Consider the following 15569-nt stretch of genomic DNA (forward strand, 5'->3'; position numbering starts at 1 on the left):
TAGCCTGCAGAACAGTGAGAAATAAATATTCATCGTCTTAAATATACAGAGGTGGATTTAACAGCAGGTGCACTGGCTGTGCGTCCTGGGCCCCAACTTCTGAAGGGCCCTGCAAAACCCCAACTTTACACTTTTTTCTAATGATACCAAGTTTGGTTTTATTACTACGCTGCATAAAATACGGTTAACATGTATTTTTATTTTCCTTGTTTCTCTTTTTTTTAAGGGGCCCAATATTTTCTTCTGCACTTAGGGCCACAACCAACCTTAATCCGCCTCTGAAAAAAAATATATATATATGTATGTATTTTATGGTACACCAAAAACCTGTATAAAATCTATGTGGGCAGTACACACATGCCATTTTGTATAACTTGGAGCATAGATATCTTTCTAATTATTCCATATAGGCTTATAATTACATCCTTATTTTTGACATATCTTTGGTTAGATTTAGGACACACTATCATTATCAGTCATTCCCCTATTGAAAAATGTTTTAAGTACAATTATATAACACTACACAGATTACACTTTGGAAGATATTTATAATTAGGTGAGAGAGGCAAGCAGCTGTCCCCACAGGGAGACATCCCTATAGAATATTTCTATGCTTGTCCTGCCCTAGAAAGACGTAAAAGTCATAATGAGTTTGTTTTGAAAAAGCTAACTGAAAGTGTTCTTTTTGTGAATATGATCATTTTTTATATGGCTCGGCTTCAAGAATGTTTTAATTCTCAGTATTACTAATCACTGCTAAAACTAAAGCAGTTAGACCCTTACTCATCTGAGTTTCAGGATTATGTGAGCTATGAAAGAAATGAGCGTCTTATCCTGATACCGCAGCGAGGGGTGGGGGAGAGCAGGAAGCATCCAGTGGGGAGGTGGCCTCATCTGACAACAGGGCCAGGGTAGGAGGGGACCAAACAGTTCAGGGCATGTTTTGGTCATTGACTCCAAATGCTTTGATTCTCCTACTTTCCTGTTAAGAAAAAATGGTGGATACTGAAGACCAGTTGTAGTCAGTTCATTGTTTAAGAGAGCTCACTCCTGGTCACCCATGCATCACTAGCTGTCTAGAGGGAATATTGCTTTCTTGGGGGGATGGTCCACCTAGGAGGGCACTAGGAGGACAGGGTGATGGGTGGTTGTGACTGCTTCTACCTCTGTCTTTTTTGACTTATGCCCCCTGTTAATAATCCTTTCTTCTTTCTTTAAATGCTTTTAAATGTTTTGACTAACTTGTGAGAGTAGACTACAGAAGACTTTGGATTAGCAGGTTTCCTTTGCTTTTAGTCTTCCAGAGCACACATAGCTCATTATGGGTTTTAAAGATGCTTTTCAGTTATGAAGATTCACTATATGATTGTCCCTGGTTTTCCTCCATATTCTAGCTAACCCTATTCAAGTTTATGGATGGCTCCTCACTGGAACTTTGGCAGTTTGAAAACTAGGTCCTGCGTATAAATTAGGCTCTGAAAAGAAAACAGTTGAACAACAGAGGGGAAACCTTAGCTAAGGAGCATTTTTAGCCATACCAAATTACATTGATTTATTTTCTCTTCTTTACAGCATTGAATCTGGTATTTAATTACATACTTGTTTGTTCTGTTTTTTTTCTCCCAGGGCCCCCAGTCCCTATGACTCAGTGATCACATTTACTTTGCACTTTGCAAATTCATCACCCAGGTCAACCTCTGGTTCATTGAAGAGGCTTAGTAAGTGGCCTTCTCCTGGATGTTAGACAGAATGAATTTCTTGGTGACATAGTTATATATTTACAGCTCTTACATACAAGGCTTCAGCAACAACACCCAGCTGTGGCCTACTGAGAAGGTGGGTCCTAGGTGTCCTTCCAGCTATTTTCAATATTTCAAGAGTTTATCTCAGAATAGAATTTGCATCTCCACAAAACACAACTACCTCAAACAAACAAGCAAAAACACCTTACATTTGATGCTAGTTTTCATTTTTATTTTTCTTAGTACTCAGTTGCATATACTTTTGAATATTAAATATAAAAATAAATAAAATATTGATAATCACAATTCCTAAAATAATAACAATGTTTTTAAAAGTTTTTTTTAACCTATATTGGGTGTTTACCATGTGCCAGACCTTCTGCCATGTGCTTTTGTGCATGTATCAATTAAACACTGTAACAATCTTATAAAAGACAATATTATTAGTTCCATTTAAGGATGTGAGAAAATTGGGTCTCAGAGAGGTTAATTAATTTACCACAGGACTTATAACCAATATACTTTGGAGTCATGATTTGAGTCCAGGCTGTCTAACTCTGGCATTCCTATAATAAATAAATAAAAGGGAGGGAAATTAATGAAAGATATTATACTAATAAGATTTGAATGTTTCAGATTTGTATAAATAATGGGTAGATTATTTGCCTCTTATCTTATTGAGCCAGCATTCACATGCTTATTTAGCACAACTAATAAGTGAATAGCAAATGTAAAGGGGCCAGAAAATATTCTTAGAAATGCCAGAGGTCTGTTTTGGGCCCTTTGGACATTGTATCTTTAACTGGCAATTTGAGGGCAGGCAGTTAAGTTCACATGCAGAAGCATTTAGAATCAGAACGTTATGCCAGAAAAGCTTGAGAAGTTATGGAGACATAAAGAAAGATGATGAACGTAACTGAGGCATCCAGCTTGTGAGTCAGCTGCTTCCAGAGGCAGTATTCCCTGAGGAAGCACTGAAGAATTATGTTAAACTGTATTAATGTAGGAGGGTAAAAGCGAAGCCTGATTTCCAATTCAGCTTTGGAGTTCCCTTGGCTGGTGAAACAATTACAGGTCCCTTGCCATCAGCCTTCAGCGTGTCAGCAGTTTTTTTCCCTTGCTTATTCGAATGCATCCCAGATGTCCTAGAGAAAATTCTCTATTTCCCCTCATTACTTTCTTCATTATTTTCACTACAACACTGCTTAAAAGAATGGTTCTTATTTGTAGTCTTGTTTGCACCTTTGTTCCTTTTTAAGCGCATTAATCTATTCATGAATTCTTCCTATGTCTCTCCCACCTTATCCCACATTTATTGGTCAGGCTTGGTTCTGGGGACAAACATGGACCAGATGGCCCTGGCTCTCTTCTTCCCCAGCCCCTGGGCCCACATATGCCCCCCATCAGGCTGGGCATACGGGAAAAACACTGCATTCTATGCAACAGATTTACTGACTTCATTTGTATTCAGAAATTTACCTATTTCTTCAGTCAGCTGATCTTTTATGGGTATTAAGGAGAGAAAGCTGATTGACCTAACAAACCAAATGCTAAAGTCTAAGCCTTGAAGAGTTTGACTTCAGTGTACTAAGCTCTTTCATTTGCTACTCAAGACAACAATATATTGAGTGGGGGGAAAAGACCTAGTCGCAGAATAATGTATATATTATAAATAAATGTTAGTACAAACAAACAAAACTCCTCTTTGTGTATTTGTGTGTGTATGAGCAAGGAGGGGGGTGGAAGGATATATACACTGGGCTGTGTGCACTGCCTATATCAGAGGAAAGAAGTGGAGGGGAAAAGAGAGAAAATTGTCCTTGCCTTTCTAGTTATGTTTTGTCAGCACCTGTTTTATTAGGTAAAATTAGCATGCATTGCTTTTGTAATTTAAAATGTATCAAATAAAATTTTACACTTGAAACCAAACAAACAGAAAAATAAGCAATCCTATGAGGTTGGGAGTATCATTTCCTTATTTTTATAGGTGAAGAAACTGAATCTGGGAGAAACCAAGGTCTTCCTCAGGTAAAGGGGCCAGAAACAGGCAGAGCCAAGCTCCAACCCAAATCTTCTCTTTGGGAGAACAGTGAGACTTTTGCCCACAGCACCTCATTCTTTTCCATAGAACAAACACATCACAACTTGTCAAGATTTGGGACAGGATACAAAAGCAAAATAAAAGTCTCAGGTACTGAGGGATAAGAAATTTTGACTAAAAGGATTAAGAGTAGACCAGTTGCCTATGGATGTGATGTCTGACACCAGGTTGACTACACTAAATTCTTCAAATCTCAAGACCCTCTAACAGTCCCCAACTATTGTCAAATGGCTCTTGGATTGGGTTTCCCAATCTCTGGCATAAGGAATTATGTTAAGGACGACTCTTATTTGTAAGTATGAACAATTGTGTGAGTTAGAAAAATTTAGTTGGGAAATGCTTAGGATGTTTTTCTACCTGCTTCTCTATTTTGAGTTAGTTTTTAATATTCGATGCCAGTGAAAATTAATTTACATACTAAGAGATCCTCAGCTCTCCCATGGAAGAGTCTCAGAAAAGAAGAGAGGTACTATAGTGGTGACATCCAATGGTGATCAAAAAATTAAGTGCACCTGAATTGAGTAGGTGAATAATGGGAAGAACTCTGGTACTTTGAGGCAGGCTTCCCAAAAACTAGAATGTTCAACATATACAGCCAAACTTAAACCAAGAACTTTATAGGGTTCAGTTTCTGCTTGGCATCATATTTAAAGAAACAAAAGTCTGGTAGAAAAAAAGTATATATATAATCTAAACAATTCAGATATATGGAATATTTCTCAAAATACACAAAGGAATAGGCATATACATAATGGTAGGGAGGGAGAGGGTACTTTCTTAATGTACAGCAGCACTTTTTAATTTTACGTTTAAATATCATTCATTTTCCATCTCCTCCGCATCTGATGGAAGCTCCCAAACAAGGTATCTTTCCTGTCCAGTCCCCAGTCTCTCTTTGACATTCCCCCTCCCTGGCCTTTCAGTCTCTCTGGTCTCCACAGGCCACATGTGCCTCCAGATCATTTTCTCCTTCCCTGGCCTTGTGTAACCACTCCTGACAAATAACTTTCTGCCATACAGTTGGTAGGGGCAAGGGGAGTGGTGAGTAGCAGCTTCTACTTTAGTTATTATTCTCTTAAGAATCAGCCCCAGCCTGCCTGGACCAAATGTCCCCTCCACCAACCACAAACTCACCAGGATCTTGACTGATTGAAATTTCCGCCTTGCAAGACTGAATTTCACTTTGCAGCCCAGTGTATGGAACACCAGTCTGGTAGATCATAGTGAGCAATGAAAGAAAGGGGAACGGCTTCAGCTGGACCTACATCAAGGAAAGTTTTCATGACTGAGTTGCCCTTTTCTATTCTTGCATTCCCAGGTAGAGCTGTGTCCATTGATTACCTGTTTGTGCTCCACTCTTTTGCTGGGGACTGATGCAGAGGTAAGAACTCAACTTAGTATATTTTACATAAATATCTTATACTTTGCAAGATACCAAAAATAAAAATCAATACCTTTAACTCAAGTACTAGGTCATCTTGGATTAAATCAATGCAAAATTCAGTATTTTTTCTACCTATTGTTTCTATAATAATATTTATTCTTTGAGCTGGCATATCTCTCTCTCCACCTATCCATCTATCTATTTATCTGTCATCATCAAATATCTATATCCTGTTCCAGTAAAGCTTGTTAGAAAACTAGTGCTGAAATTTAGAATAAAACAATGATAACAGACCAATGTCACTATTTAAAATACATGTATAATGCTCAACTTTTATATCTGGGGACAGCTCCACAATGATAATTGCTAATCCCAGAAATTATGCAAAATAAGAAGATTGTTATTTCTCATTTTCTTCTGTTACAGATTCCATAACCTTGTTATCCAAGGGCACATCTCCCCATCTTCAGGGCTGCTGGGGTTCCTCTTGGCTTGAGGGCAAGTATTGTTGGAGAAACCCCACTCAGCCCACATGCAACACTAACGCACCCTCCTGTGTCTGCTTTAATGACTGGTGTGGGGAATTCATCAAGCTTTGTTTGGTGCTGGTCAGAGTCTAGCTTCAGGGCTCTCCAAACTTTTTGGTAATGTACACTTATGTGTACTTTGATGGTGTGGTCAAATCAGGGGAGATAGAAAAGACATTTTTCTTGCTATACCTCAGGGCATCTTGTACACCACTTGGGGACTATTGATCTGTCTCATACTTAAATAAAACATGTGTTTCATCACCTTAAGAAAGAGAGTAGGTGGCCCCTCATTGGAAATACTTGGCACTTCTGCAGAGTGAAAGCCTGGAGCCTGTACTGGCACCCAAAGAAGGCACTGTGAGAGCCGATGATCCTCTAAGATTCTAAGGTTCTGGAATACTGCAATTCTGCTGCCATCTCTCCTGCTCATAGCTGCCAAGGGACTTCTGATGAACAGAAGGGGGGAATCTTTTGAATAGCTTTTGAATAAAGTTCTGTTCTTTGAAATAATTAACCATCACCATTGGAAAGACAATTAAGAATCTAATAGCACGCATTTTTTCTTGTTACAGATTTTATCCTTTTTTCTAGGAAATGTTGATGATTTAAAATTATGACTGCAAAACAAAGAGGCTGGCAGGCTGAGAGCAGTGCAGCCCTAACTCTGTGCTTCCAGAACAGGAGCCCCAGCGGCTCGCCTGGACCACCACCCGGGGCGCCACCCCCTTTTCTGCTCCTGCCCTCGGCAAAGTGTTAACAGGCAAAAATGAAAAACATGAAAAATTGGCCTGATGTGAGGTGACAAAGCCTGTGAGAGCCTAGAAATGCAGAAGGAAATGGTTTGGGCAAAAAGGCCTTAAAACATAGACTAGACAAGAGTCAGTGAAAATAATTAAGCCAAAAGCCTTGGGCCTTCGCCCAGAACAGCATTTCAATCTTCTCTTTTTTCCAAGCACCTAACCTCTGCCTCCCTCCGTGGTTTACAGTGTTGGGTACAGAGAATGAGCTAAAACCTTATAAATCTATACAATATGTTAATAAATTACCTGATAAGCAGGCCTGGCAGAGGCAGTTGTGTGAGGACAGCTGTATTTGATACCTCATCTAACTGGCCTGGGGGAAGCTACTGCCTGAGACGATCGGTGAGGGTTTAGTTACTGCACGGAGGGGCTCCTGTCAGTCATGCTGACTCTCAGCAGCTTGACTGTGTGTCTCTTTCCCTTCCTCTGTAGACATCGCTTTCTCTCATAGCTCTTCTCAGTGCAGCACAGTCTGGTTACCGCAAGAACGAAGGTAACAGCACTCTCCTTATACCAATCTGGAAGCCTTGGACCCCACCCACCTCCAAGCCCTGGAGGAGGCCCCATCTCCATCTCCTGGAAAACAGCTCTGGGACCTGCCATCTTCATAAAAATGTCTCATTCGATCCTCACTTTGTGTTATAAAAAAATCCCAGCCTCAATACAAGTAGAGGAAAAAAAGAATGCAAAATATGAAAAAAAAGGTTTTCTGATAACTTCAAATAAAGCTTGAGTGCCCTGTTTTTCTTCTTTATCTTTTCTAATCTATTTATTGTTCAATAAATAGATTCTACTTCAGTCATGCAGCCTTGCTTGTCTAAACTCCCAAGTTATGCATTACTTTCTTAGAGCTTCATAGCATCTTTATTTTCATATTTCCTTTGCAAATATTAGTTTATGTGTCCATCACTTTCACAAAGCTGTGATCTGCCTTAAGGCAGGAACCCAGATTTATTTCTTTTTCTTCCCCCTTCTCATTTTTTATTTTATTTTATGTTATTATCTTTTTATTGGTAGTGGTGGTGACCTAGCACAGTGTTCAGTGTTTATTGACTGATAGGTCCCTGGACTTAATTTATTAATCAGTTTGGAACTAGAAATGAAGTTTTCCAGAAGTTCCATGTCCAGAATGGCAGTTAGTTAACATTCCTGGACTCATTAATAACTCCCTTCAAACATACATTTGTAATCAAGGAGACACCCTGTATATTAGCTATGAATAACCCAAAGCAATTCTATTCTAATATTAATAGAGTATATCCTTTGCATTTTGTGAATATCACTGTAGCGTATGATTTACCCCATTTTAACCAAGAGTTTCAAACAGAACTCAAATGAGGTTGAGATATAGGCCCTGGGCTGAGCCAGGCCTGTCTGGTTACTAAGTGACACATTACTCCTCCAGATTCACAAGGCACTGAATTCAAGGGCCTCAGCAAAGTGACAAATTGGCCTTTAAGGATCATTCATGCATAGATTAAATAATAATGTTAATCCTGAAAATGCACAAAAGCTTCTGAATGTAAATCAGAAAGGAAAAAAAAATGAAGAGGAAAATATAAATATTCATTATTAGCATGGAAAGTAATTAAAGGAGAACAAAAATGTACAATTTAGAGACTTCTATGGTGATCCTGACAGGTAGGTCTAGGAAATTTAGAAACTCATAGTATTAGCTCTTAACTCCTTTGTTGACATTCAAGACCCTCTACAAAATAACTGAAACCCAGGTCTTGGCCTTAGTTCTCATTGCCTCCCTTTATGTGCGTCCCAGTCTTAACCAAAGGGGTTCCTTGCTCTTCCTTGAGCACACGGCTCTCTCTGCCCTGGTGTTACATAACCTCCAGGCAGCGGTAGAGGAGAAGCAGTTGCTCCTTCTCTGGTTGTCACCAGGATGGACGCCACCATATGAGAGCACTTGGGATCTGCACAGGTAACTTTGACTCATTATAATACCACAGAATGCATCTCAGCCCCATCTTTACCGTTATCCATTCTTTTTTTTTTTAATGAAATTTTGTGTTTTATTACATTAAAATCCATTACTTGTCTTGTACTTTGCATGGATCTTTTACCCATGCATAACTTTGTGAGCAGTGTAGGTGCCAATTCAGAGCTTCCATTATAATTCAACTTTATTTCTGAGGTGTAAATCAAACCCCTCTTCTCACAATGCCTACGGGGAGACCCCTGCCACATGAAGTCATTTGATTTTACCATATTTTCACAGTACTTTGTTTTCAATCTTTCTTTGACTTGGTCCTTTCTGTGGGTTTCAATTGCTTTCAGTGTATATGTCATAGTATTTCTATTAAAAATTTAACTTTTTAATTTGAAATAATGTAAAATTTGTGTTTTACTTTAATTATTACTTTATATTTCACATGCCCCACAAAACTGTCCCTCTCTTTAAGGACGAAACTTTGTCTTTCGCATCGTTTTATCCCCAGGACCTAGTGAGGTGTGAGCTCACCGAGAGTGTTGAGAGAACGCCTGCTAACAAGCGTGATGAATGAGTGACGCAGAATGACTGCCATTCGGGCGACGAGAGCCTGTACAGCCGGCCCTTGCCTTCAGCAGGCTTACGCATCCTCTTCATCCACCTGTCCCTCCAGTGCCTTGCACAGGGGCTATTAAATATTGGTTGAAGTCCATGAAAACATATGGGTTTGTTTTTCTTTGACAAGCATAGAAGCGCTAACATAGCTGCACATCCCAGCTGTGATTAGCGAAGTTATAATTCCATGAAACGTGGAAAGATGTTGAAGAGAAAGGGAGAGCAGATAAAAATGGTGCGTGGGAGAGTCCGTGACAATGGGGAAGAGCGAGAGGGAATGAGGAGTGAGAATGTGTGAGAGAGGATTTGATTAATTTAGTGGACATTTAAGTTGCTCATATTGTCCTTTGCTTGAATGCAACACCATGCAGATTTACGTGGCTGTTGATTTTATTTACTTTGCATTACTTTGACAAACACCTTAGAAAACCAAACATCCCCTCTTCAGCTGACCATGAATGGCCTTGTAACTGCAGTAGGAAAAAATAAACAACCATTCTGTGTGAAAATTGGTGATAACTGGCACTTAAGATCAGAAAAAAAGTTCTTTATACTTGATGCCTTAAGATGCTGTCTGTCCAAAGCTCTGAAAGAATTTGTTAGACAGTAATATTTACAGTACTGCTGAGTTTTCATAGAATATTTACATTTGATAATAAAACTGGTCTGTTTAATCTCAAAAAAAAAAAAAAGCAGGGAGAGTGAGGGGAATGTGTGAGCAGATGCGCAGTGAGGATGACTGTGAGAGTGGGTGTGTGGCAGGGAGTGTGGCAGGAACTGTGAGTGTGTCAAGTGAGAGAGATGGGCACCAGTAGGTGGAGGTGGAGTTTCCTGAGAGGAAGATGCAACACTGAAGAAATGGAGTGCAGTGGGACCCGGTCAGGGAGAAGACAGGGGTCCTACGTGGGTTATGGGCCAGTGTCAGGACAGAGGTGATGGCAATTATGCATTGCTGACTGTGAGGGCATCTCTGCCACCTTGCCCTGCAGCCCCCATGTCACCCTCTGGGCCTGCCTCTGTGGGGTCTGCCTGGCCCTGCCCTTCCTTCTTGGTTCACAGGGCACTCGCTTGCCCCCCACCACCCAGTGTGTCATGGAAGGGGACAAGGTGATCCTGGGAGGGGTGAAGGGGAGCTGGCAGTGTGGGTTCCTGGTCGTCCATGGTGGGCACTGGATCCTCACCCTCAGTCCCTGCTGCCCCAACCAGAGCCAGCTCTGAGCACGGTGCACGGCTAATGATGGGGGTACAGGAGAGAGGAGAACTGAGGGGCCCCGTGGGGACTCAGGGTGAGGGGATAGGCATAGGGTCCCTACACCTATTACCTGTGACCAGATGTGTGGCAGGCCTATCCCTCTTTAGGCTACCCACAGAGAAGATGCTTCAGTATCTAAGACCATGAAAAATGACTAAAAGATCATTTTTCCAGGGCTGCTGCCTCAGCAGAGAATTTTTGAAACATGTTTCCTATTTCATTTGTCTGTTTCTGTCTGTCCCCCTTCCTGTGTCTCTATGTTGCTGTATGTATGTGTCTTTGTCTCCACTGCCCAGAAAGGGGAGGGTACACACAGCCTGATTCTGTCCTTCATTCCTTCAGGCTGTCAGGGACTCTCCTGTCACCTTACAGCATTGGGGGTGGAGCCAAGGGGCAGGGCTGCTTTGCAGATGAGGAGACATTAAAGTCAAGCAAGCCCTGGAGCTTGATAAAACATCTTTTTTTCCCTATTTTTCCTTCTCTTTCTTTCTCTCTCTATATATCTATCTGTCTATCTGTCTGTCTGTCTATCAATCTCTATCTCTCTCTCTTTCTCACCCCCTTTATGTATATTTCTTCTAAATATGTTCTTGGAAGCATATATTTCCATAAGCAATGTATGAACATTTAATGATATCTGCTCCCCAGAATGACTTCTAAGATCTGGATTCAATAGTGTGCAATACAGATATACATCTCCCCACATCTGGAAGCTTTAAAAAGCACTGCATTGGACCATCTGACAAATATGGGAAAAACACAGAGGATGAAGTCGGAAACAGTTTTCAGTGCCCACAAATTCCATTTTAACAGTGAAAGCAGATGGGGTAGAAAGCGGGCAACTAGGCAGAGAGGAAAAGGAGGGTGAAGGAGGCCACTTTGATGGAGGTTGTTGGCTTCTGACCCAAGAAATCATACAGTCACCCTCGGATTATCAGCTGTTTCTTTTCAAGCCAATGGATTGAGACTGAGTAGAATTACTCAAAGCAACTGGATCTACTGGATATTAATACTTCTTTTATAGTTAGAACAGTGTAGTATCTATGCATGAAGAGATGTAAGTATAGCTAGCACATGATGAACATGGCAAATACAGAAGGGAAAAATAAATATTTTCATGAATTGTGTTGGAGCAACCAGGCAGCCTTCTAGGGAAAAGTGAAACAAAATAAAACAAAACACTAACACTGTACACTAAGACAAACTGTAAACAAATGAAAATTTAAATGTAAAGTAAAAAGAAAACATAAAATTTTAGGAGAAAATCCAAAACCATACAAAATGGACAAATCCTACAATAAAAAATTCCTTCAGTAAAAACAAATATATATATTCTGCAAGTAAAATAAAAACCAATTGAAAAAGAAACTATGAGAAATAGTTGCATATTGTTTCACAAAGAGCTAATCTAATATAAAATGATATGACCAACAACACAATAAAAAATGGGAAAAGGATATGAACAGAAAATTAATGGAAAAGGAAATTCAAATTTCACTTAAACATATGAAAAGATGCTTTACTTCAGTCATAACAGAGCAATGCAACTTAAACTTCCACTGAGAAAACACATTTTTTATTCTATCAGGCTGTCAAAATACAAAGTTTATGGATTCATTCTGTTGGCAAGGCTTTGGGTAATAGGCATTTTCATACATTATTGATGGTAGTGGATATTGTAGTGAATCCTCTATGGAAGAATATTTCTGAATATTTACCCAAATTACAAATGGATAATTTTTAATTTATATAAAAATCCCACTTCTGGGAATTTATCTTGCAGGTATAAATACACATGTGCAAAATGATTAATTAGAAACTTATTAGTTGTTGCATTGGTTGTAATAGCAAAAATTCAGAATTAGACCAAATATTCATTTATAAAGGACCGTATTGAGCAAACTGTTATACATCCGTCGTCGTCGGCAGCCGTCCGTCTCGAGAGACGATGGTGTAGCTTCTTATACATCCATATAATGGAATATTATGCACATGTAATAGAAAATAAGGGGGGAGGGGAGTTCTCTATGTGCAGGTATAGAAATATTTCCTTTCTGTAAAATGATATGCTGAAATCCTCCAGACATACTGTTTAAATAATAAAGCAAAATAAATAACACTGTATAGAGTATGGAATCTTTGTATAAAAAGGAGAAAATAATAATACATACTTATGTTTCTGCTACATAAAAAACAAAGACACAAAAAACTAATAAAAATTGCACTTGCGGAAATGAGGAATAAGAACGAAGTAGAAACATTTTTCTGAATACCTCTTGACATTGTTTTAATTTATGTGCTATGTGAATGGATTACCTAGTCAAAGCTTATATATATATTTTGTGTTAGTCATATTGAAATATGTCTGATTGAAACAGTATCACCAAAAAAGCCCACTTTAGGAGAACCAAAACAAAACTCAAAACTTCTCCTTACAAATTATCCTGTCTCTCTTTTTCTTTCTGTGTTCCCATTAGGGCTTTTAAGCCTGACATATTTCTTTCTTTGACTTGGAGAAGAAGATAAATAACTGTGCTGATGAGCGGCCTGAGGATTTGGGGTGTACTGTCAACAACAGGGAGACCACTGTTTCCTCATTAACTCTGGATATCTGTCTCCAAGATGCCAGCTTTTCTTAAGACACTGAGTGTTTTCCTCTATAGATCACTGTTCTCAACATGCTAACAACACCCAAGTACATCAACAACTGTCATGTGTCAGCCCAAGAATGGCTGATGGTAAAGGCAATGTCTCTCATTGAGATAAATAGCCCCAGGGTTATAGGTATTTGCTCCTGTGTGCCGGACCTTAGTTACCTCAGTATAAGTGATGTATATATTTCTAATATTTAATAATGCTTCCCTGCAAAATGTAAGAATTTTTAAATGCAACTATGAATAGGAAATAAAATAAAGTCTGGAACTCACCGTGGGCTTATGAAAACTTGTCAGTCATTGGCCCAGTGAGTCAATTTCTAGGTGTAGAGAAAACAGGTGGGTCAGGTTGTAATGTCAGGTTGAACACACCTCGGGGAGGTGAGGAGGGTAGCTGAAGGAAGAAAAAAGCTTCCACTTGCTTATCTTTCCAATCTGATTTTTTTAAGTATATTTTATTGATTATGTTGTTACAGTAGAATTCTTTTCCCCTTTGCTCCCCTCTGCCCAGTACCCACCTTCCTTCCAGCAATCCCACCCCCCTCAGTTCATGTCCGTGGGTTGTGCATATAAGTTATTTGTCTTCACCCTTTCCTATATTATTCTTAATTTCCCCCTGTCTATTTTGTACCAACCGATTATGCTTCTTAATCCCTTCACCATTTCCCCATTTCTCCCCCTACCCACCCCTAGCTGATAACCCTCCAAATGATCCCCATACCTATGATTCTGTTCCTATTCTGGTTTGCTTATTTGGATTTTGTTTTCATTTTTTAGATTCGGTTGTTGATCGTTGTGAATTTGTTGTCATTTTAGTGTTCATAGTTTCGATCTTCTTTCTCTTAAGTAAGTCCCTTTGACATTTCATATAATAATGGCTTGATAATGAGGAACTCTTTTAGCTTTACCTTGTCTGGGAAGCACTTTATCTGCCCTTCCATTCTAAATGATAGCTTTGATGGATAGAGTAATCTTGGTTGTAGGTCCTTACTTTTCATCACTTTGAATACTGCTTGCCAGTCCCTTCTTGCCTGCAAAGTTTCTTTTGAGAAATCAGCTGGTAGTCTTATAGGCACCCCTTTGTAGGCAACTCTCCACTTCTCTCTTGCTGCTTTTAGGATTCTCTCTTTATCTTTCACCTTTGGCATTTTAATCATGATGTGTCTTGGTGTGGTCCCCTCTAGGCCCAGCTTGCCTGGGACTCTTCATGCTTCCTGGACTTGTATATCTATTTTCTTTGCAAAATTTGGGAAGTTTTCCTCCATTATTTTTTCACATAAGTTTTCAATTTCTTGCTCTTCCTCTTCTCCTTCTGGCACCCCTATGATTTGGATGTTGGCATGTTTAAATTTGTCCCAGAGGTCCCAAGCCTCTCCTCATTTTTTTCAGTTCTTGTTTCCTCATTCTGTACTGGCCAACTGCTTTTTCTTCCTTATGTTCCAAATCATTGATTTGAACCCCAGTTTTCTTCTCTTCACCATTGGTTTTGTGTGGATTCTCCTTTGTTTCACTTAGCATAGCCTTCACTTCTCTTATGCGTTTGCTATACTCAAGCATATCTGTAAAGCCTGTGAGCATCTTTATCACAGTGTTTTGAATTCTGCATCTGTTAGGTTGGCTATCTCCTTGTCACTTAGTTCTCCCACTGGAACCTTGATCCGTTCCCTCTTTGAGGCCATATTTCTCTGCCTCCTCACCTTGACAGGCTCCTGTGTTTGTTTGTCTCTATGTCTTAGGTAGAACTGTTCCTCCTGTTGTAAGGGGTAGAGCCTTAGGGATTTGTCAGTACAGGGTGAGGTGTTTCAACATGTTGTAGCACTGTATGTGGGGGAAGAGCCTGAGAGGGAACACTATCGCCTGCCCAGCACTTGCCCCTTTTCCAGACACTTCTCCCACCTCCATATGGGACCAGCGCCTCTTCAGTTGTTGCCCTGGCCATCGTTCCCAGAGTGGACAGGTCTTTGGATGTCCCAGGACTGTGAAGGCCCTTTAAACAAGTGGACTCTGCTGAGAGACCAGCAGTCTCTGCCTCCACCCCAACCCCCACTGGTCTGCACAGCCAGAAGCAATGAGGCTTGATTTTCCCCAGTGCTGGAACCATGAACTGTGCGGTCTGGTGAGGATCTGGGGACACTCCCCAAGTGTCCCTCCTGACTTTTTAAAGTGTGTAACTGTGCTTTCCACTGGCCTGCCACTGCCACTGCTGCTGCCACCACCACACCATATCCTCTCCACCCCTCGTACCTGTCTGGATGAGTATTTCTTCTTTATATCTTTATTTGTTGGACTTCCATGCAGTTTTATTTTCTGGAACTTCTGGTAGTTTCTAGTTTTGAGGTAGTTGTATTCCTTCTTAGTTGTGGAGGGAGACGGGAGATGCAGCGTGTCTGTCTACGCCTCCATCTTGGTCAGAAGTTTCCAATCTGATTATTTTTAACTCTCTTCTAAAGGTCTTTGCACTTGCTGTTTCCTCAGCCTAGAAGCTGCTGCCTGGGATTGAATGTCTGTCTTCGCCATGGTCTGAGCTCAAATTTTATTTCTTGTGATGT

The 15569-nt window shown here is 40.1% G+C and overlaps 1 protein-coding gene across 1 annotated transcript in view; it reads right to left on the minus strand.

Annotated features, from left to right (window-relative positions):
* The window catches only part of LOC150004355 (clavesin-1-like), a 55087-nt gene extending 45940 nt beyond the window's left edge, over positions 1–9147 (minus strand). The window contains exon 1 of the mRNA XM_090284898.1: positions 9031–9147. Coding sequence (XP_090141024.1) covers positions 9031–9147 — 117 coding nt within the window. The remainder of the gene's footprint in view (positions 1–9030) is intronic.
* Positions 9148–15569: the final 6422 nt, after the last annotated feature.

This window comes from Furipterus horrens, unplaced genomic scaffold (assembly GCF_987537825.1).
Source record: "Furipterus horrens unplaced genomic scaffold, mFurHor1.1.pri manual_scaffold_7, whole genome shotgun sequence".
NCBI classification, from domain to species: Eukaryota; Metazoa; Chordata; class Mammalia; order Chiroptera; family Furipteridae; genus Furipterus; species Furipterus horrens.